The 24,000-nt window shown below is 38.4% G+C and overlaps 1 protein-coding gene across 5 annotated transcripts in view; it reads right to left on the bottom strand.

Annotated features, from left to right (window-relative positions):
* Positions 1-613: 613 nt before the first annotated feature.
* The window catches only part of LOC131369038 (transcription factor 4-like), a 147,778-nt gene continuing 124,391 nt past the window's right edge, over positions 614-24,000 (bottom strand). For 3 of the 5 annotated variants that reach the window (XM_058415436.1, XM_058415437.1, XM_058415440.1), the window contains 12 exons: positions 23,939-24,000; positions 22,907-23,040; positions 22,480-22,615; positions 20,666-20,736; positions 19,391-19,469; positions 17,480-17,556; positions 16,711-16,932; positions 9,937-10,069; positions 7,101-7,251; positions 5,310-5,539; positions 4,491-4,623; positions 614-2,742 (listed from right to left, as the gene is read on the bottom strand). The exon at positions 23,939-24,000 is cut by the window's right edge and continues 44 nt beyond it. In XM_058415436.1, the coding sequence (XP_058271419.1) occupies positions 2,694-2,742; positions 4,491-4,623; positions 5,310-5,539; positions 7,101-7,251; positions 9,937-10,069; positions 16,711-16,932; positions 17,480-17,556; positions 19,391-19,469; positions 20,666-20,736; positions 22,480-22,615; positions 22,907-23,040; positions 23,939-24,000 (1,477 nt within the window). In that variant the 3' untranslated portion in view covers positions 614-2,693. Of the gene's footprint in view, positions 2,743-4,461; positions 4,624-5,309; positions 5,540-7,100; positions 7,252-9,936; positions 10,070-16,710; positions 16,933-17,479; positions 17,557-19,390; positions 19,470-20,665; positions 20,737-22,479; positions 22,616-22,906; positions 23,041-23,938 lie in introns of all 5 variants that reach the window. The other 2 variants (XM_058415438.1, XM_058415439.1) reach the window with 1 other exon arrangement.

The following is a 24,000-nucleotide window of genomic DNA, read 5'->3' as shown; positions in this document are numbered from 1 at the left end:
GTTTACGTGAACACCTGGCCATGACAAAAACAAACAAACAAAACAAACAAACAAAACAAAACAAAACTGCTGGGTTTGAATCTAAAACCACGTTACTCTACTGTCTGCAGAAACCCAAATGACATAAACCCTGACTATTTACACACATCTCTTCAAAAAAGTACAATTAAACATGGCAATGTCATGATCATAGAGATTGAGACGAATATTATATACCTTTTGTTTTCCCAACCTCCTGTTTTCTTTAAAAAAAAAAAAGGAAAAAAAAAATGTTCCCAGCAATATAAACAAAATTTTTATTTTTTTTCCTTGAAAAGAAACGACTTCGAAGCTTTTTGACCTTCACTACGATTTCAAATGTGACACGGTTTTTTTTTCTCAACACACAGAGATACTGTTACTTTTTTTCGCCTTTTTAACAAAGGAAGAAAAGAAAGAAAGAAAGAAAGAAAGAAAGTAAGAAAAAGCGATACGATGTTTTATCTAAACACAAAAGAACAACAGTCTACATGTAAAAATATAACTTTTACATACACGATTTCAAAATAATGGTTTGCATAAAATGTACAAATGTCTGTTTCTGTAGCCAGCCGGTCGAGCTGGGCTCTGATCCTTCTTCTTCTTTTTTTTTTTTTTGTCCTGCAGAGGCTTCCGTACTGTCGCACGACACGTCGGATCGCGTCTCGCTCGCATCGAAAAATGAACACTCTTGAGCTCTTCAGGAAAAAAAAAAAAAAGAAAAAACAAAAACCCAAAAAAGAACAGAAACCATTCTGCATCAATCTCTCCTTTTGAAAACAACACTTTTTTTTTTGTAATATATCGTATATATTTCTACATTTATATATATTGATTTTTCTAATAAAATTTTTTTTTTCCAGTTTCAGTGCCTCGTGTTGATTGGAGAAGAAGAAGAAAAATAAAAATAATAATAAAAAACACAGAAAAAAAAAAAGAAAGCAGGAGCCGCTGTTAAATCTCATACGGCTGTACACGTTTTTTCCCCTTTTTTTCTTTCTTTCTTTTTCTTTTTTTTTTCCTTTTTTTTTTTTTTTAAACAGAACCCAAAAACAGACAAAGATAAAGATTTTTTTTTTTTTTTTAAAAAAAGAAGAGTCATTTTTTTACACATACAACAACACATTTGTACTGAAGACTACAGCGGCTCACGGACAAGCCAATATTCATAAAAAGCAGGTAATAAGCTATAATACAACGCTCGATAACAGACGTGTCAATGGAAACTGTGAGCTTTTAAGGGAGAGTGGGGTTTAAGGTGAACTTGGGGCAGGACTAAGAATCGTTATATATATATATATATATATATATATATATATATATATATATATATATATATATATATATATACACACGATACTTTGTCCAGGACACGCCTTCTAATTACATATAGGCATACAGTACATTAAATACAGTTTATCCAAAAAATACGTTTTTTTTCCTTTTGACTTTTTTTAAATCCCAGGCTGTAAAACACCTGACTGCATAGACCTAATGACTAACAATTCTCCCTAAGCTTGCATCCTAAAAAAATGTTTCTGATAACGTCCTTCTCGCACTGTGTGATGATATGAACTCTAAAAGGCACGTTGGTACAAGTGTAGCGTGTTTAAAATTGCATTTGCTGGGGGCATGACAAGGGGGAAAGGACAGAGAAGGGAGAGAGTGAGAGAGAGAGAGAGAAAAAGAGAGAGACATGGGTCAAAAAGGAAAACAAACTAACACCAAAAAAAATCAAATAAAAAAACAAACAAAAAGACTGGTTAGGTTCGGTGATTTTCGATCACATGGATGTGGCCATTTCCGACATGTAAGGAGAGAGATCAGCGTCTGCACTATAGCATTATCTACACCTCTGAAAAGCAAAGCATATTCTCTGCAATAGTTCGCCATTCTGTAAGGTAAAATCTGTTCAATGTGCTGGAATGACCTTAGAAGTTGTTTAAAATCTCCGTCTCTCTGGGAGTTTGCTGGTTAAAATGTCATCTCATGTCCCACACGCCTTTTTTTTTTTTTTTAAAACACACAGTGGCATCCCCTCGAACCGCTGTGCTAGAAGTACACTTTTTTTTAATATATATATATATATATATATGTATATTTTTTAAAATGAGTGTTATTGCAAGTTTTTACACCTTTTTGTGAAATTGTACACTGTTGTTGTGGCTAAATTTCTCCCTCTGTGCCGAGAAACCATAATACAAATCTACTCGCTCAGAAAGAGAAAAGCGCGAGAGAGAGATTTTTTTTTTTTGTTTCCTGTTCACGGTACGAAAAAAAAAAAAAAAAAAAAATAGATTGCCGGTAAAAAAACCAGGACGGCTCTTTTTACATCATGATATGTTTGAAGAATCCCCCAACCGTTTGCACATATTCAAAATAAAAGAAATGAAAAGAAAAGAAATATTTACTGTTCCTTTTTTGTTGTTGTGTGTGTGTGTGTAACTGGGAATGTTGAAAAGGAGAGAAAGAAGAATTTTTTTTTTTTCCCCCAATAGCCAATGCATATGTAAGGTTATTATGTTTAATAATAAAATAAAAGAAAAAAGAAACATAAGGGATCATATGGAGAGGAATGAACAAAATAAGGTGACTCATCAGAAATCTGATTGATTGATTGATTGATCTGGTCATAGTTGATTGTTTACAGACTTTCAGGAGAGGAAATGATGTCGTCAAAGGAAGTGGTCGCTCATCATTTTCATAAAGTCTGGCAGCTTTGATCTGAGAGAGAGAGAGAGAGAGAGAGAGATGTTTTGATTAATGAGAGTGAACCAGCTTCATTTGTTCATTCTCACACGCTCAGAATAAAAATCTCATGATATTTCGCTGCATAACAGCTACATAAAAATATTCAGTGTCTTAATAATGTTAAAGTTATTATTAAAATTATAAATTATAATGTTTACAAAAATGATTCAAGGGTGCACGGTTTACTTCGGAAAGAAATCACTTTTTTTTTTTTAATGAAAGCATTGTGATTATTATTGATTTATAATCACACACTCTGAATGAGGATGAGGTTCCCTTTTGAGTCTGGTTCCTCTCAAGGTTTCTTCCTCGTACCACCTCGCCACGGTCGCCTCAGGCTCGCTCACTAGGGATGATTTTGTCTAACATCTAGGACTTTCTGCACTAGGTTTTATTGTTTCTTATGTTCTGTAAAGCTGCTTTGAGACGAGGTCCATTGTTAAAAGCGCCATACAAATAAAACTGAATTGAATTCCAGATTTTATTCAAATACACACAGTTTGCTTCATTTCCCCCCCCCCGCAAATTCATATATTTCTCAATATTTTTCAATGGTAAAGATTTTGCATGTTTCTCAATGTCTCTTCATGAATTGACTTCCGTATCTATCTGGTCAGTGGAAATGGTGGAATCTTGCTAGTTACATTTATTTGCAATGGACGATCAGGTTTCTATAGTGTCACGTCATATATAATATCACTAGCTGTGTGTTCATGTTGTAAAGATATGATCTACTCATCACTCACCTATACTGAGCATACACAACCCCAACCTTTGATTTAATGTGCTAGCAGACAAAGTTCAACATTCCTGACATTAAAAACAAAAACAACTCTATCTCTAAAAGTACTGTCTGTTATCTAGAAGTAGAGTTAAAGTACGTTTTCTTATCCTGTTTACCCGAAAAGTACTGTATACTATATTTACTATATAATTGAAAATGATGATATACAATAACGTGTGTTTATTTTCTAGGCCAGTAGATTTAAGTTGAGATCAAATCAATGTCAGTTATGATTTATAATTAATAAAACCTCGGAGATCTAATGTGTGTGTAGCAGCAGGTTTCTGGACGAATCGTGCCTAAGATGTGGTCTCGTTGTTGATTGCTGAGTTGTAGCTATGTGGTCAGTTAGTTGGTCATTCCAAGGACATGGATGAAGGCGGTAAGTGTGGGTCAAAATTAAGCCATCACTGATTGGTTATCAGGCTTTATTGTTTTTGGTAAAGTAAAATCATTTTACTGCTCATGCTATATTGATACCGAACTAAAGTATTTATATTTATATTATATTTTTTACTCATGACTAGGACTGTGTAACACATCATAAACATTCAGCAAAACCACACTGCAAATACACTTACTGCCAATCTGTTGTTAAAATGTACCCAGTGTTAAATGAGGGTGGAGGATTATATTAAACTCTATTGTTCCGATTTTATTGCCATTCACAACAATGTTGTTCCAATCAGTTGAATGAAATAGCTATGCTAATTTTCTCACCCTTTTGTTAAATTATAAAATCTGGTTTTCTGCAGAAAAAAGTGCAAAACAATTTTCACTTTTTTTTTTTTAATCCAGATGAACAATTTGTTTGAGGAACCAATTTCAGGGTTTTTTTTTTCTTTTTTTTTGGTCAGGTACGACGGTACACATGAGCAACAGCAGATTAGTGTAAAGTGAAATCTGACCATTTTAGGGAGGAGATGTAGCTTTTTACATTTGTCCCATTGGATTGGAGGCGTCGCCCATGCTGTGGTGAGCTCCACCCATTGAGAGGGGCGGGGCATCTGAGGACCCTTTCTCCTCCTCTCGCCTTTTTAGACATGCTGCTTTCGGATTCAGGTTCCTCTCTGAGGAATAAGCACACACACACACACACACGATTATTTAAAAGTGTCTAGTTTACAGTATTACAACAGACCCTCTGTGCTTCACTGTGCTTTTTTCACCAGGACACAAAGTTCTGTGTTTAGTTGAGACAGTGCCACCAAGTGGTTAGCGGTAAAACTGCAGAGATGAAATATTTCACGCAATGCAAAAGAAAAAAGGATCTAGGTACAAAACCACAAAATATCTCTGAACAGGAAACTATGAGAACAAACCAATGAATTTAAAAAATATAGAAAATTAATAATTAAAATTAATAAATCGTAAAATTTTGCAGTGTAAGCAGGATGAGTGAGGGTGTAAATGGTTTGATTTGTATAAAGAGAAAAGACATTAAAACCATGTTGTCCCTTGTAGCCTGGTTACTTTTCAGGACGGATTAATATTATTACTTTTTTATAAACACATAGGGATTTTATACCAGAAGAAAACAATATGACCTAACCATCAGGCCAGGTGAACACAGCTGACCACTGAGACATAATGGATTGTGTGAACTGAGGTGAACAGGATTAAACAGTAAAATTCAAATCCCAATTTTATTGGCCACAGACACATACTATACATTGAGTGGCATGCAGTGAAATGCTTTTTACGACAAAAAATTTACATCCAGAGAGATATATTGAGAGAACTGAATGTTACTGACCTCGAACCTGCTGTTCGAGACTGAGAATGACGGCGACGGCCTGGTGCAGGATGAGCAGTTTGGTCTGCGGTTTATCGCTCTTCAGGTGCAACTGCACCATGCGCCCGAGCTCCTTAAATGCCTCGTTAATGTCTCGCACACGCAGGCGCTCTCTTGCGTTATTTGCCATCCGTCTCTCACGCTCACGCTCGATCTTCTGCTCCGGAGTCAGATCCTCATCATCATTGTTGCTGCAAGTGTGGGATATAAAATGGCTTTTTAAAAAAATCTTATTGTTAAATAATTAGTGTGGGAACGGCCAGGGCTGAAACATACACACCAATTATCCACTCATTAGTTAGAGGTTTTTATATATAGAGTCTGTGTAATAAGCTACCTGATGAACAGAACCCAGACTTATTTATTGTACTGTAATGTAATACTGTAATAAACAGACAAACATAGGATACCTAGGTACCCTGGCTGAACTGTTACGCTTCTTCTGACATACCATTGTGAACCCAGCTAGTAAATATGGGTGCTGTTAACAATAATGTAAACCAGAGTGGTCAAACACAGTCATTCCAAATAATGTTTCTGGTTGGATCACTTCTCTGTCAGCACAAAAACAAATCTAAAGGGTAAGAGCTCTGTGATTGGAAAATGACAGACACTCGGATAAAGATCAGTTCCGGTTGAGTTAAGACATTAAATAGGGCACATGTGAAAGTATTCACATATCTTCATACCAGGGTGTATCATAGATTACTGTTATTATCTCTCTTACCATCAGCATAATCATTTAAAAGAGTCAACATGTGTAGATTCACATAATAAAAACTCAACTCAACATAAAAGATAAAATAAAACAGCAAAACAAAGAAACAAACCAACTCAAACTACTAACTGTCCAATTGGTGTCAATCGAGCTGAGTCCAGGTGAAAAGCTACAAACTCCATGTCGTTGTAAATGTGGAGTTTATCCTGGATGAGTTTGGGAATATTTTTGGGGTTACTTCCCTACTCTGATGTCTGAGAGACAGCTAAAAACCTGGCTCAACTCCAGGAAAAAAACTGGGAATAATGTCCGTGTGTATGTGAGTATAAATCTGAGAAAACTATACTGTGTGTTGTATAAAGCTATACAAAATACATTTTCTAGTTGGACTTTTGAATACACCACCAACACTTAGTGGTTTTATAAAACTGAGAAATATTATATTAATAATAATAAATATATTTTATAATGAATAAATATTATTTTTTTTTAATCTGTCTGTGAGTTTATTTCATAAGTGTGAATATTGTATTCACACAATATTGTAGGCATTTTGCCTAGTTTTTTTATTTTTTATTTTTTTAACTATGCTGACTGTACATTTTGGTCAAATAAGTGTGGATTGCTGCTGTTTCTTAGAGACTATGACATAATATTCACAACTTGATAATAATTTATACTGAAAATAACTGATAATAACTGCATTACTGTCCTTACTGCTTTCTGTCAATATAAACATACAGATTTGTACTAATATGAGTGAAAATTACTTCTTAATATTATTTTAAATACTGTATTGTACTAAAACTATTTGATAACTGATATAATAAAAGGTTTTTTATAGTGTACTCCGAATGTGCTACATGTCACAAATCAAGCACAGGAATTTTGATTCACGATGGAAATCTTCCCCTTGTCTGATTGTTCTTTTGCATTTAGCTGTCTCACACGACATGAGGGTCACTTCATCAAAATCCAGTCAAGGAAATAAATGAAGCGAGCACTCAGCTTTAACAGTTTACCTAGATCTCGACCTTTCAATAGCTTTCAGCTCCTTGCTGTCTGCGTCCTCCTTCTTGATGTCCAGACTTTTGCTGTCCTGCAGGTTCTCATCTCCCTCGTCCTCTGATTTAATGTCTGAGCTCACTGAAGAGGTGCTCTGGCCCTGCAGTCCACTGGAGAGCGCTGCAGAGAGAGAGAGAGAGAAATAAACATCATTTACCTCGAATGCTCCGTATTAACATTTGGTTTAAAAGAAGAACGTTGTCTGATAGCTGGTTCAGCAGGAGAAAGCAATCATACTCTGAAATATTATGATAGTGTATTATGCAGTGGATATGATTATACATAGTTCATGCTTCATAATACTGAACAGCTCTAAGATATTTTCAGGTATACGCTATCAGAAATGCTGTTTGCTTTTGTATAAAACCACACTTTTCATTAAATTATAATTAGCAGGACAATTTGACCGGTTATCAAAATAAAATGACTGTATGATTATTCAAGAATCCAAACTTGAGACAAATCAAATGGCATGCATTAAGAAATTTTGAAAAAAGCAAAATGATTATTTTTTAATTGTTTAAATTAAGTTTCATTTGACTTGTTAACAGGAAAGCCCACATGCTGTTTGACTGCTGAAAGAAAGTCTGCCACATAAAGAGCCGTGTGTTCTCTACGGAGTATCCGCTGGAGGAAATGTGGTACTAATTTAAGTGAAAATCAGCATTTACATCGTAAGTACAGTCAAATTCTAGGAATACAAATCATATAAAATTAAAACAAAGACCAAATCCCATGTGAGCAGGACGATGAAAGGATGTTTTTTTAATGGATTTCGACAGTATCTGTTCAGTGTTCGGTGCATGTCAGCAAAAAAAGGCGCTATTAAATGCATGTATGCTTGATGTGTTTTTGCTAATGCGGGCATCTATTCGTGCGACAGATTTCTGAGAGGACGTCCAATCCCTGTGGGGTACAAAAGGCCTATAGACCCCACCCTACCCCTGACTCACGCACTATTTTACTCCAGTCTAAAAGAGGAACACTGCCCTCATTGTTCAACATCACTGGCAGTGTCTGTGTGCATCTCACACTGCCTTTACAACACACTGGAAGAGGGAGACACGAAGAAAGACGGAAAAACAAATTGGGGAGAAAGAGGGACAGAGGAAAGACACTGATTTTGAGAGAGAGAAAAAAAGGAAAGGGAGAGAAAGTGACAAAGACAGGGACTTCTGTAGTATTCACAGTTAACAGCAACAAACACATAGGATTTAAATAGAACCATTAAAGGCACTGACACGGTGACAACCTGATGGATATGATCAAATTCGCTAGTTCATATTCTATAGTTTATTTCTATAGTAACAGCTCATTCACGCTCTACATAATCTAAGCCTAATTATAAACATAATTAATAAATCTTATTTAAAATATTATTTAACAAAGAAAATGCTTTGATATAGTTAAGATGTATATGGTGAGGTTTTTATTTGAAGAAATGACATACCATTCATGCAGATTATGTCACACTTCCACTAAGAATTCACAGAAAAGTGATGAATTATCAGTTTGGTAACTTTTCTTCTCACTCTTTTCAATGTCTGCCACAACTTTTAAAAACTTGAATGTGAAACTTACATTTCTGTAACAACAATGTTCGCTGCAATTTAACTGAGTTGCGAGTGACTCGGGGGACGTACAGAAAGACATAAGGAGACAAAGAAGAGTAGGAGGGTTAGTATGGTTCCTAACAGCTGGAGTGAGTCGATATGGAGGAGAAAAGGAGGCGGAAAAACAAACGAGTGATTGTGGAGTGAAGTCTCTCTCTCTCTCTCTCTCTCTCTCTCTGACCATATGAGAGTCTAATTGATTTCTCTTCTCCACACCATGCTTGGGCGGTGAGTTCTGGTTAAGACCTGCAACATCCAACAACCAAGCCCACAATTCTCTCCGCTACCAGGAAATGACTTCAGTCAGAACTAATGCCAATACTGGGAACTAAAAACAGGCATCGAAATTGACCGATAAAATCCTCTCTCATGCTGAGAGGTGGGAGGCTAAACTGTTGTACACATATTGTCGAGAGCAGCCGAAGCGTGGACGTTCAGCATAAAGAGAGAGAGAGAGAGAGAGAATGTGGTAAATAACTTAATCTCACTGTCTCTCTCTCTTCTCTGCTTAGTGAAAAGAAGCATAAGTATATTAACATGTGATCCAGAAGCCTCCTATCGCTGCTCTCTGCCTGCTCCCCAGTTCACTCAGTTAAGCAGATACTTTATGAGAACAGAAACAGGTGAATGAAAACCCTACTTATTAAAGGGACAAAGCCAAACCGCAGCGGTTTTGCAGCCCTTTCTTCCTAAAGTGTGTTTTGCTAAAGCAGCAATGTGTTATTTATGCTGCTCTCGTCTCCTTCTCTCTTCTGACTCGCTGCTACGTTTACTTTTATTTTAAATTTTATTTTATAGCTCTTAACACCTCATTAAGCCCTTGGCTTGGGCCGCCTCGGCCCGAAGGCTTGCCAAGGACTTGCTATTTTTTCTCCTTTTTTTTTTTTGAAGTAGGAAGTGTTAACTCCTTTCAACAAGGCCAAATCTCATGCCTCACTGCCTCGCTCATATACAATCAATTTAATCATCTTTTATAGATTTCCAGCTTCGGTATTTTTCGCTGGGTATTAATTACTTCTTTTCTTTGGTATATTGAGAAAAGTGTCTCTGTGTACATGTGTGTATGGTTAAATATATTACAAGTAAAATTTTTGGCTGTTGTTAGTGAGACTGTTCACTATTCAGCTTGTGTCCCTTAGCAATGGTGTGTGTGTGTGTGTGTGTGTGTGTGTGTACGTATGATGTTTCTCACCCCGGTATGGATCTGGCTGATTGAGATCTGGCGAGGTGGCAGACTGAACTGGCAGCTGAGGAACGGGCACTTGATTGGGCACAATGGAGTGAGCACTACGCAACCCTACTCCCTCCTCACGATGAGACCCCACCTACAGGAAGAAAGACAGGGAGAGTTTTTACCCAAATATCAGTCCACATAAATAATAATGTAATCAATATAAGTTAATTTATACATCATGTATTAGCATATATATAAATGTAGATAAATCTACATTAAATTGTTGATTAGTATAAAAGTAAAAAAAAAACTTTTCACAATTTCACAGTGAAACTGCCCTAAAGAGGGCGCCCTACCCCTGTGTATCTTAAGGGACACACACACACACACACACACACACACAAACACCAGTGACAAACACACACAGAGGAGCTGCTCAGGCAGGTAAAATCCAAAGTGATGTCCCACGATGCCGAGCAGCGCTTCACGTCCATCTGTCCTCTATCATGGCCGCCAACACAACTGACAATTATCTTAATGCCCATATGCTTAATTGTGAGCTTCCTAATTCCCCCGACACGTTCATCTGATCCGGCAGGAATTGTGATTTGGCACACATTTCCCCCCATCTCTCTCCCTCTCTCTCTTTCTGCTTTTGTTTTAGGGAATCTGCCATCTCTCTCTCTCTCTCTCTCTCTTTCTCTCTCACTCTCTTGTAATTCCTGTTAAGCCTTTGACAGAGAAACTCTGGGATGTCACTGGCTTGATGCAAATATCAGAAAATGTCGCTGGCTTTGCAGGGAATATAACAGAGAGAGAGCAAGCGAAAGAGGAGTATTCACTCTCTCCAAGTCTGTGTTTGTTTTTAACCCCCCCCCAACACCCCCCATGCCGCTCTTTCATCATGCCGAAAGCCCCAAATGTAAAATGGCATCCTCCTGGCTGCAGATAGAAGCACTTGGCATACATATTTAATAAAGGGTTTTATATTTAAAAAGTAAAGTCATTTAGAATGGTGATGAGGGAAATGCTCTCCCACTGCACCTCTGCTACATGTGCCACTGTTCATCACCAAGCAAAGCAGAGAAGGCAGTGAGAGAAAGAGATGGAGAGAAAGAGAAGTTAGAAAGGAATTTTGTTTAGTTTAATTATTATTTAATTGACTGGAAACACCTGGAATGAATGAATGAATGAATGAATGAATGAATGAATGAATGAATGAATGAATAAATAAATAAATAAATAAATAAATAGAACAAAAACCCTCAAAATGTTCAGGTGTTTGTGGTTTACAATGATTGCTCTCACTGAGGTACCATTAGTAGCATTACACACCCTAATGAAAGCATACACTTATACATCTCTCGATTTCCTCTGTCCTCTCTGACACTGTCACAAAAGTGTATTTTATATATTATGCACACAAAATAGTACACATTTAGTGCTTCAAATATAATTATCTATTAAAATGGTCTCACAGTCTCCTGTATTCTCCACAGACATGCTGCTGTATTCCTATTAAACATTGTGACCAATCACAGACATGCTGCTGTATTCCTATTAAACATTGTGACCAATCACAGACATGCTGCTGTATTCCTATTAAACATTGTGACCAATCACAGACATGCTGCTGTATTCCTGTTAAACACTGTGACCAATCACAGACATGCTGCTGTATTCCTATTAAAAGCACTCTGACCAATCACAGACAAGCTGCCATATTCCTGTTAAACAATGTGACCAATCACAGGCAAGCTGCCGTATTCCTGTTAAGCATTGTGACCAATCACAGACATGCTGCTGTATTCCTGTTAAACATTGTGACCAATCACAGGCAAGCTGCCGTATTCCTGTTAAACAATGTGACCAATCACAGGCAAGCTGCCGTATTCCTGTTAAACATTGTGACCAATCACAGACAAGCTGCCGTATTCCTGTTAAACATTGTGACCAATCACAGGCAAGCTGCCATATTCCTGTTTAACATTGTGACCAATCACAGACAAGCTGCCGTATTCCTGTTAAACATTGTGACCAATCACAGGCAAGCTGTCATATTCCTGTTTAACATTGTGACCAATCACAGGCAAGCTGCCATATTCCTGTTTAACATTGTGACCAATCACAGGCAAGCTGCCGTATTCCTGTTAAACATTGTGACCAATCACAGGCAAGCTGCCATATTCCTGTTAAACATTGTGACCAATCACAGGCAAGCTGCTGTATTCCTGTTAAACATTGTGACCAATCACATTAATCAGAAGTGGTTAATTCAGTGCTAAAATGTAGCACCATCTTTGGCAGCCTTTTTTACATTTTATACACACTTCCCTTCTTACACACACTCAATTTTCCCAAAGCTTACAATACACATTATTCTCTTCTTGAGTGCAGCACGACCTCATTTATTTATGCTTGTACAAATATGTACACGAGTGTATGCGTGTGTGTGTATTTTAGCAAAAGTAACAAAAGATGTAGTGATTTGCACCCGTTCGGAAAATAAATCATAACTTTCCTTTCTGTGGGAATTTGAGCCCTTCGAACCTTCACTTCCCCCCAACAGAGCTAATTAGTGGTTAGCCGTGACCGCCGTGGGCTGGAATGATCACACACCAACGAGCTCTTTCACACACCGTTTGTGTGCGTGAAATGAGAGATGGAGACCAGGCCTCCCACTGACAGCACCTTTCAGCATGTGAGCATACACACACACACACACACACACACACATACACACACACACACACACACACACACTCACACACACAAACATGTTTGTTCTACTATCCTTGTGAGGACCTTCCATCGATGTAATTATTAATGCAGCTAATTACTGTTATGGCTACAACTAGCATTTATTTAATGGCGCTCGCTACAGTGCCATTCATAATCAGTGCAGAAATACTTTATGATGCAATATTTGATCGAAATATATCAAGATAATTTTGAAGGTAGCGGAAGAGAACGCGACAACAATCGATTATCATAATGAGACTAATTGAGATAAAGTTTTATTCGATATCTTGCAAGTTATTAGCTTACTGTTTCTAAAAGCACATTCATGACACTTTAATAAAGTATAAAGTATGTTATAAATGTAAATGTGATTAACAGTTTAGTCTGAGGGTAATATAAACACTCACTTACCTGGCGTATGGGCTTTAGAAATAAAGAAGCTATAACTGAACTGGATTTCTCCTATCTAATTCTTATAGGATGCCGTTTTGTATTAAAAGTGAATTACATTACATTAAAAACATATTGTATTCAAACCATTCAAGTTTGACCAATTAGTTTAATCCTAGAATGAAAAGGAAACGCTTTGAATCTGAGTTTGTGAGTATGTTCCACTGCAGCTACCTACATCTAACACTAACCAAAAGAAAAGAGTTTACATTCCTGAGCTTTTGTTAAAAAAAAAAGAGTCTGAACTCCTGAGTGATGATGATGATGATGATGATGATGATGATGATGATGGGTATGTGAGTAAATGTTAACAGCATTCAGCATCCCCAAATTAAGGCGAGATGAACAGCTGAGTTAGAACTCAATATACTGGAACAATCAGATTTCCTTTCACAGGAATTATCAGTAGCTCCCTCTCTGCACATGTGTGTGTGTGTGTGTGTGTGTGAGAGAGAGAGAGAGAGAGAAACACCCCCTGCATCAAGTACATGAGCTTTCACCCCTTCAAATGTCCACATTTAAATAAAATTGAAATGCATTCTAACAAATATATTAAAATCAAACAAATTTTTCTGTCCGTTTCTACACTGAAAGCAGTGTGAGACTGTGTTCTGCTATTTGTCAGTCTCTCTCTCTCTCTCTCTCTCTGTCTCCCTCTCTCTCTCCCTGTTCCAGCTGCGCCCAGCTCTCAGCATCGCATTCCCATGATTTCATACACACATACACACACCCAATCTCTCATTCTTTCTCCACAGCTGTTGATCTGCTCATCTCTGAAGGCAAACAGAAACAGAAAGAGGCGACTATTAGATCTAACACAGGCGATGAGGTGAACGAAAGAGAGTGAACGGAGTGAAGAAAAAGGAAAAGAGATAGTTTGGGGGGGGGGGGGGGGTGTTGTCCTGTTTCTAATTGTGCTGCTTTTTGTTTAATGTCACCAGTTATTCATAACAGTACATCCACTGGGGAGATTACGTCTGTTCTTTTTCCCTTTTTCTGGACTTTGACAATACAAATCCAGCCCGACACAAACCTCTGTGGACAATCTGAAAATTCTTTCAGCGTACTGCTCTCTTAACGTTGCTGCATTTCTTTATGTATCGCTTTACAGTGAGACAGAGACAGAACGACATAAATTATATAGAGAAAAAATGGGCTTTAAAGCTTTAAAACACTTCCGATGGGATTTGTCAACTGGTGATTTTTTAACCAGCTTAGGCAGCTATTCCAAAAAGAGCCTTTTAATGAGCTTTACAGAGCGATTAGAAAATACTAAATACTAAAGAGTGTTTAAACATATAATACATCACCTAGCAGTTAAAGTGTGTGTATATCTGTGTGCAAAATGTAAAATCCGATAACACAAATACAACTGGTGTGTCGGTGTGTGTCCCGTAAATCGCCATGAGAGTGTGTGAGTGGAATTATCTATTCATACTTGTGTGCATGCGTGTGCTGTTGAGAGTCTCAAGGTGTATTAAACTATTACTGAGACTAAAACTACTTGATTATATTCTGCACAAGAATTCTAACTTGTACTGTACACTCCGCTGCACAGTTAGTGACGATGTGTGCTATGGCATTCCTCCTCAAACTGGAAGGAAAGCATAAATCTTCCACCCCTGACCCCCCCCCCCCCACCACCACCACCACCACCACTTTTCCTACCCAACTCCTCTTTCTCCATCTCTCCATCATGCAAGCACCTGCTGGCTGATGACCTCAGGGTCTCCAACCATGCAGAGAAACATGAAACAGCTGTTTCTTTAGAGGAGAGAGAGAGAGAGAGAGAGAGAGAGGGCATGACAGAGAGACAGAAATAAAGCTAAGCATGCAGATAGACAGGCGGAAAGAAAGAGGAAAGTGAGGAAAACATAAAGAGAAAGGGTTGATGAGAAGGAAGAATGAAACGGGGAAAAACGGAATGGCATGAGAGACTGAATTCAAGCCGTTATCACGTCTTACTTACATGACAGTTACAGTAAAAAGTCAAAGCACTTGAAATGACAAAAAAATATATATCTATAATAAATATATTAATTATAAGAGCAAAAACAAATGCACCTAACAATAAACACTAACAGTGTGGAAGGTAATCATGGCTGTTGCACTACATGCACACTTTCTGCTCCATACAGATTAAGCGTTCCTTATATCGGCCCATCTCTAACCTTTCCTGTAAAATAAGACAATATTTCTACTTAAATACTCCTTAAATTAATAGATAGATAAATGACACACACACACACACACACACTTCATGTGCTTGATGGTACCGTAACTGAACATAGTGACTTATGTTTAACTGCTTTCTGTCAGGGTTCTCATTCCAGGTGTGTTCAATTGACACGTACACACACACACACACACACACACACACACAGGCAGACAGGGAAACACTAACAAACAACTATACTTTTTAGGGCCCTCCTGTCTTAGTGAGTGTTTGTAAAAAGGCAAGGCCATGTTTGTTTTTCTGGAATAGAGCGTGCGTATGTGTCTTTCTGAGGTAGTGCTGAAGTGGACGTGGAGTGCGCTCTCTCTCTCTCTCTCTCTCTCTCTCTTTCTCTCTCTCTCCTCTTTGTTCTCAGCGCTTGCCGAAAGCTTTTATGACTTGTTTCAAGAATCAAAACCAAACTTAAATATGGGAGACATTACCAGAATCCGCCTTGATGTTTTTCTTTCAAGTCTTCTTTCTACTTTTTCTCTCTCCCTCATTCTTTCCCTCATTCTTCTTTTTTCCTTTGGTCTCTTCATCTGTCTCTCCTTCCACCATTCAATCCCCCCCCCCCATTAATTTTTCCTTTGTTCCACCTCACCCTGTTTGTGTCTCTGTCATTTCCTGTATTTAGTTTTGGTCTGTTGGGTGTTAGTGATGTGCAGTGGTCACATGATGGCCACGGCTTCAGCATCCAATGATCCTCAAGATTTACCCACAATCCCTCATGCCAAGACGTCCAAATGTCCAGATACAGAGCGAACAGGGAGGGGAAATAAACATGCAGCTGATTCGAATACCAGCTCAGCAGTCAGTATGAAAATGAGTAAAAAATGACCAACAGGAAAGAGGGAGGCTGGGGAAGGAAAGGTAAAGATGGATTGTGGGGCGGATGACAAAAATAAAACGAATTAAAAATAGAAAGAGCTAAACAGAAACAATGAAAGTTATAGGAAGAAAGATGAAAAGACGGGGGGGGGGATAAAAAGAAGATATACAGGAGGCATAAAGAATGAGAGAGAGACAGATAGAGATAAAGAGCTTGTTTGGATTACTGAACCAGTTTCACACACATGGTAATAGTCAGGCCTCATGTTCTGTGTGCTGCCCTGGCAGTGTGTATGTTTCGGCTTTCTTTCCTTCATCGTGTCTCTAAATCTGTCCATCCTTGCCTTTCTCCCAAAAACGTCACTTTTAGAGAGACACTGATAGTGTCAAAATGTCTGATGTTGACAACCTCTTCTCTCCACAACAAGAGAGAGAGAGAGAGAGAGACAGACAGACAGAGAAAATTAACAGAGAGTGCTTAGAACACACTGACTTCGTGAAATGCAGGTTTGGGGTAAAAACACACACACACACACACATTTCTCTGCTCTTACCATGAGTGAGTGTCTGTTGGATGGGAGCAGGCTGGTGCCGTAGCTGGAGCTCAGGGTGCCCATGGCTCCGTTGTGGTTGTGCGAGTGCGAGTGTGTATGTGAATGTGAGTGCGTGTGTGATGGCGTGATGAGGCCATGCAGGTCGCTGTGACCAACCGCGTGCCTCTGAAGGACGTGAATCGCATCATCCAGTCTCTCCAGACGATCCTCTATACGATTCTGCTACAAGGATCAAACAGAGAGAGAGAGAGAGAGAGAGAGAGAGAGAGAGAGAGAGAGAGAGAGATTATATAAGACGAGTGCAGATGCTTCCAGACAGATGTACTGCATGACACAGTTAAGCCATTAGCATCCTACCATGCACTGTGGTATGTATAAAATGCTGAGCAGGCCAAGTTTATTGTTTTTATTTTTATTCTCCATTAGAGAAAAGCACTTTCACACTCTCTCACATATATAAGCTCATGGCTTCCTATTCACTAAATGTACTTGATACATAGGGTAGAACACAATGCTGTTACACAACCTACCCAGTGCATGATTTCACATGGCAAAAGAAATAACTATCACCACGGTAAGTGACATATAGTGTACAGTGTCAATCTGTCTATTCTGGTTATATTTTAATGACATTTTAATAGGTGTACTTTAACATTAAAAGTACAGCGTGAGCATGTCCACACTTGAACGCACTTGTCAGGATTGATGTAGGCCCAAACACTTTCTGTTCTGTGACATAAAGAAGCAACAGCATTGTTCACTGTCTTACCAGTGAGTGAATCGGAGGCTCGTAGTTTGGGGATGAGGCTCCCTGACCATTTCTGGACCAAACAGCTGAACTTGCAGCTATATGTAGAGAGAGAGAGAGAGAGAGAGAGAGAGAGAGAGAGAGAGAGAGAGAGAGAGAGTTATTATATTAGTTTAATGTTATTATTAAAGCTTTTAGAAAATAATTTTGTTAAAATATAATGAGCAACAATGAAGGAGGCTTGAATCAAATCTTTATCTAATTATTCAGGATTAGCCTCTAGTTAACTATTTCTTGAAATACGAAAATAATCTTTTGTGAATTCTATGCACATAAAACATCTGACTCTAGCACCCTTTCAGTCACATTTACAGAATCAACAATACAAAATAAATATAAAAAACATGACTAGAAATGTTTTGAATTTGGCGACATATGGATACAGAGTCAATGTGATAAAGGGAGACAGGGACAGAATTGATATGAATGATGATGTGTGTGTTCCAGCTTCTCTGACTGTGTGTGTGTGTGTGTGTGTGTGTGGAGCTTATAGTCTTGTAATGACAAAGCTCTACAGAATATGCAAAATCACAGCAGGTGATGCTTTCTTTTCCATAACTTCTTAGAAAGATTTCTAAATAATTTCTAATGTACTAAACTAAAGTCTAATGTACTAATATACACTTATAAATGAATGACAATTCTGCAGTTTGTCAGGTTTGCCAGTATCTCTCTGCCAACACACACACACACACACACACACTTATACACACAGTAGCAGCAGACGAATTTCGCATCTGCAGTTGCAGAAAACAGTAATTGGCACAGAGGAGGGGGCACAACAGCTGGATCTATGTGTGTGTGTTTGTGTGTGTGTGTGTGTGTGTGAGAGAGAGAGAGAGAGAGAGAGAGAGAGATTGTGAGGGAGTTGCTGGGAAACAGGTCGCCATTGAGCCATCTTTCAGACCTGATGAGTGGAGCAGAAAATCTTGGCACCGAGTTTGGCCGCCATCTTGTTTGCATGCCAAATTCAGCGTTGGTGCAAACAGCTGCCTCTCGTTCTTTTCTTTTGTCTCTCCATCTCTCTGTCTCTCTCCTACTTTCTCTCTTTCTTACTCTTCCTTTCCGTTATCTATCTCGCTCCTCCTGTATATTTCTCCTGTATATATCTGTATAGTTTTAACATGTGAAACACTTTTACTAGCTCTATTATTGCAGTGTTTAGAAAATCACAGGAAGCGGAAGAAACACACACACACACACACAGAAAATATACTACTAAATATTAAAAGTCCAATAATTTCTGTGTAAACATATCTATTATGCAATAGAAATATAGCTAGACAAGTAAAAGGTACAAAATGAAATATGGGCTGGTCAAAAGTAAAAATAGTTAGAATTTTTGTTTGCAATGACCCTCTCTGTCTGCAGACCTCATTTAAAGAAACAAATGTGTAACATCTGTTCGAGTTTTAACAGATATGTCACGAATGGAGAAATATTGGCGGAGCAGAGTTAAAACAACTCTGTGGTGTGGGAGGCGTGTGTTACAACTGCCTGCTGTGAAGGAAGTAAAATATAACGCTTTAATAAGATGAACCTGATTTGACATTTAGCCTCCACCTCTTTTATTTTAAAATGTCTGGGATGAGGATTCCTTGTGCATTTAGGGTAGGTGTTGCCTATATACCCTACACGTCTCTACAGTTCAAAGAAATGCAAGCTCACTTATAAAAAAGTACATCTTATGCATTATTAATAGAGTTTCATATGGCCTTTTAAATGCTTGCAAGTGTGTCTGGGTAGAAAATACTGGTCAAGCCACCTACACTATTCACCAACACATGTACACACTTGTGGTGCCTCTGGTAGTGCGTAGTAGTGTTCTGGAGATGACAGGACACACACCTACACCTACACACACACTCTTACCTGTGAGTGAGGGTGGAGAGCCCACTGGAGTTGAGGGGTTTGAGGAGAAACTGTTGTTGGTGTGATCAGGAGAGTAGATCTATAATGGAAACACACATATCCATGATAAAAAGAACACACACACACACACACACACACACAATCTTAGCATGCATATTAATTTTAAACATCCACTAGAGCCACCTGAGGAGGATTAATACAGGAATTAGTGAGCTATTGATGCTGTGTATGTTTTTGTGTGTATGTGTGTGTGTGTGTGTGTGCATGCCCCTGGCCGTGAGTTCCAGTTAATTAATTCATGAGCTTTTTAATCGGTGTATTAATGTTTCAGAATGCGTGTGTTCCCAATATTTTGCAATTTGTTCTTTCTGAAATGCTGATGCTGAGTCTATGAAAAGAGAAATGTGTATACACACACACACACACACACCGCAGTCACACTGTGCAGTCTATACATCATAAGTAAAACTAAACACATATTTAATGACTTATCAATAATCCAGACACACACACACACACACACACATAATGACATGTGAAAACTGGTTCCTAATGTTAGCTAATGAGCTAAGAACACATACTGATTAGTGTAGCTGTAAATGTAAGATGAATCTGCAGTGAAATGTTAACACCACATGACCCGTAATCCATCATGCTGTGTTATATCTATGGTAAATGCGTGTGTGTGTATCTGTGCGCGTATGTGCCTGGATTATTGATAAGTCATTAAATATGAGTTAAGCTTATGTATTTATTTACAGTGTATTTATAAACTACTTCAGTAGAGGTTCTGGCTAGTTTCGAGTTACATAATGTTAATGCTTCTCATTATAGCATCCTGTGGAAATACTGATATTTACGCTTCTACTGTCAGTATGCCTATACACTGAATTGTCTGTTTCAATGATTATTTATGTGCTAGCTAGCTAAATCAACAGTCTCTGATTAGCTAGGCTACACTTGGTGTCCACGTTTCCCAGTTGCTTAGCAACAATGTTCTCCTGACTTGGCAATGGTGCGATATTTTCACCTTGTCATGTTGAAGGCGTTACTCAGTAGCACAACACATACCCTGGCCTATACAGTGAATATGTCGTATACACATATAGTTTGAACACTACTATTAGTCTAATAATGGGCATTTACATAGCCTACGTAATACCAGTGATAACTTCATACTGTACTTCCTTTGGAATATATTTGTGTTTATGATTTGGACAGATGAGCCATTTTAGCGTATGTGTGTGTGTTCGGTGTCTGTGTTCAGCCACTCACCGAAGCCAGGGCCTTTCCTAATGCATCTCCAGTCTGTGAGCTGCTTCCTGCTCCACTTGGTGCTCGATTAGCTTAAAAAAAGAAAGAAAGAAAGAAAGAAAGAAAGAAAGAAAGAAAGAAAGTCATCTGTCACTCCAGCATTGCATCTTGCAGTTTAGCTTGTACATCACAAATGCCTTCGGGCATGTCTTGTTCACTTCTGGTACAAGGGATCGAATCAGGCTTTAAACCGTAGTCTCATAATTCAATTAAACCACATTTACAACACAACCACAGGCACACATATTCCAGTGCTGTACACAACTGGCCTAGGTCACTCAACAGTGTTCCTTTACATTCTCACGATTTGGCAAGTGTTCCTTCTTTTCCCACAGCCTGTTAAATATGTATTTATGTGTGTGTGTGTGTGTGTGTGTGTGTGTATGAGAGAGAGGCTGAAATTTGACCTTGTTTCCCCCAACTCTACCTTACTTCAAATAATACACTCATTCACACACACACACACACACACACCTTAGCTTGAAGTTAACTCAAGAAAAATGTCCAAAACCAATAAAATCTATGAAAACGTGATTAGCAACACACCTGCAGTCACTAATGTGGAACATATGAACCACCATACATCTCCACACACACAAAAAACTATGTATGTATATCTTGCTGGGACTGGAAGTATAGAAACATATCTTTATTCAAAATGACCATTTTTTCATTGACACAGACGTGTTAATATCGTATAAATATCGACATGTAGGCCAACCACAAGCTATAGAGAGAAGAAGTTACAGGCATGTACTCATTGACGTGTTGTCCAGGCCAGACAGAAAGATTAATACAGAGATAAAATTTCAAATGTACAGCTAAGGCTGGAGTCTAGTTCAGTTCCTGTGTTCCAACAGATTGTAAGGCGGACTGGGCATACATTGAGAAAATCTGATGATAACATCACAACCCAGGACTTAACTTGAAACCCACAGGGAAAAGAAGGAGGGACAGACTGAGGAACAGTTGGAGGAAAGACATCATCAAAGAGTTGGAAAGATGTGGCCTTAACTGGAACAGCATGGCGGGAAAAGTTCAAAACAGGGCATATTGGAGAGTATTTACAGCTAGCTCCTTATTTGCGGCACACCGAGCCATAAATGCGGCCTTTTATTTATCGGTAATGATACTATTAGATCTAGCATGTACAAAGATAAGGAATTAAATGTAGAGTGAAGGGCTTGGTTGAGTAAGCCTGAGGCCTTGGGAACGTAATTCATTTCAAATCCAATTACCGTCACTCGCTCGAAACACTTCGACTCTGATCAGGTTGGTTTGTAAAAGGAAATTTGGATGTTCTGGTTCAGTAAATGTTGATTGTTGGAACGCTGTAATTTTGGCAATATATTTCAAATCAGGATAAATAATACTGACCCGTGCTTCATTACTCAATAAACATGAAAAAAGTGTATTTGTGTGTTCATGTGTCTCTGTCCATATGTGTTTGATAAAAAGTAAACATGCATCTTTTTTTTCAGCCCCTCCATCCAGATGGGCAAATTTGGAATCAGTTATATTGTGGTTTGGTGTGACCTGAAACTGAACTCTCAATCTTTACATGCTTCATCTTCTTCTTCTTTTTTCAAGAAAAAAACCCCCCAAAAAAACCCTTTCACTTTGTCTAACACACACACACAGGTCTACCTAAAGTCTCGACTGTAAGCACACATCCGCCCTGAATCCCAGATATCACTGTCACTCCACATACAGTAATGCTGTCTGCTCAGTTTGCCTATTATCCTATGCTTATAAAGATGAAAGTATAATCTTACCCATAACGCTATCTGTTCCATTTGTGGTCGCTGTGCAGGACGCAGCGCTGTAGAGATTTGTGCCATTGTTGCGATGGAAAGTGGACATTGGAGGAAGACTGGGATTAATCTCAGCCGAGGAGTGTGACGGGTAACTCTGAGGAAGGACCCCGGATGAAGTTAGCGATGATTGTTGATTATGGCTGACATTCGTTCACATGTTCTGACATTTAGACAACTTTGTTTATGTAGAGTTTTGCATTTCGAGCCAGAGATCGATCGATCGATCGATCGATCGATCGATCGATCTATCTATCTATCTATCTATCTATCTATCTATCTATCTATGTGCAGTAAGGATTAATGAATGTGTAATAAAACTGTAATAGATGTGTAATACACACTGATAGGCATGTAATAAAGCTTGACCAAGTGTGTAATGACTTACAAGTCTCTCATGTGGGTGCAGGCCACAGTAGCTGCTGCTCTGGGGGCCATGGGAGGAATTTCCCAGCATTCCACTGTAACCTGCCTGATTCATACCACTGGAGGAGCTCCATGGGTCTGTACTGTGATGACCATCTGAGAGAGAGACAGAGAGAGAGAGAGAGACATGTGTTGGTATTGCTGGGGAAACAGAATGTTGGCACAAGTATAGAATACACTCTTTGAAATCATGGCCATCTGTGGAGAACTCAGTTCTATGTATCTATAGCAAACTAGAACCTGTAAAGGTTCTAATGTAGTAATGTGAGGAAAACAAAATGTGTGGCTTATTTATTTATTAATAATTTATATATTTATTATATGAAAACGTGAGTGAGTAGAGATCAGATCATTTGTAATCAAATGCCAAAATGATAAATTCCAGTTCAATTCAACTCAGTATGTAGAAACCAAATATAAGCGGTCAGTAGTGACAGCGGCGAAGCTTGAAAGGAACCAGACTCAAAAGAGAACAACAACTGGGGACAATGGACAGAGCATTATACATCCTAACAGAAGATACAGCCCTAATGTGTTGAAAGCATACGAAATGTTCAGTAGGAGTGTACTGTGAATAACATGAATAGCAAATAATGAGCCCACGACAGTCTTTATATGTCTATGATAAACAGGTAAAGGCTGCTTTACACTGAATAATTTCCACGTCACAGACAGAAAGCATAACTCGTGGTTTGATTCTTCCAGGCTCTTCGACTGCTTAATACAAAGTGATGGCCGACAAAACAAAGCTTTGTCAGCATCAGGAATATAACTGATGTCACAAAATTAGACCAAGACATCACTGGCATCCTCTCATACTGAGTGATATGCAGCATTCAGATTGACCACTGAAGCAGAAAGGTGAGAAACTGCTTGTCAGAAGTCTTTAGAGTATCCAGATGAAAATATCCACTGGTGCTTCGGAAAGTTGAACATGAAGAATATTTAACTATAATGTGTGTGTGTGTGCATTGTATGTGTCTGTGTGTGATACCTGGCATAAAAAAGGAGGTGGGGAAGCTGCCACTGGGTGCTTTAGAGCTTGGATAACCCGGC

Source organism: Hemibagrus wyckioides, linkage group LG18 (genome assembly GCF_019097595.1).
Source record: "Hemibagrus wyckioides isolate EC202008001 linkage group LG18, SWU_Hwy_1.0, whole genome shotgun sequence".
Lineage (NCBI taxonomy): Eukaryota > Metazoa > Chordata > Actinopteri > Siluriformes > Bagridae > Hemibagrus > Hemibagrus wyckioides.
Note: the sequence above shows the minus strand (reverse complement) of the source record. Positions and strands in the feature narration are given on the sequence as shown.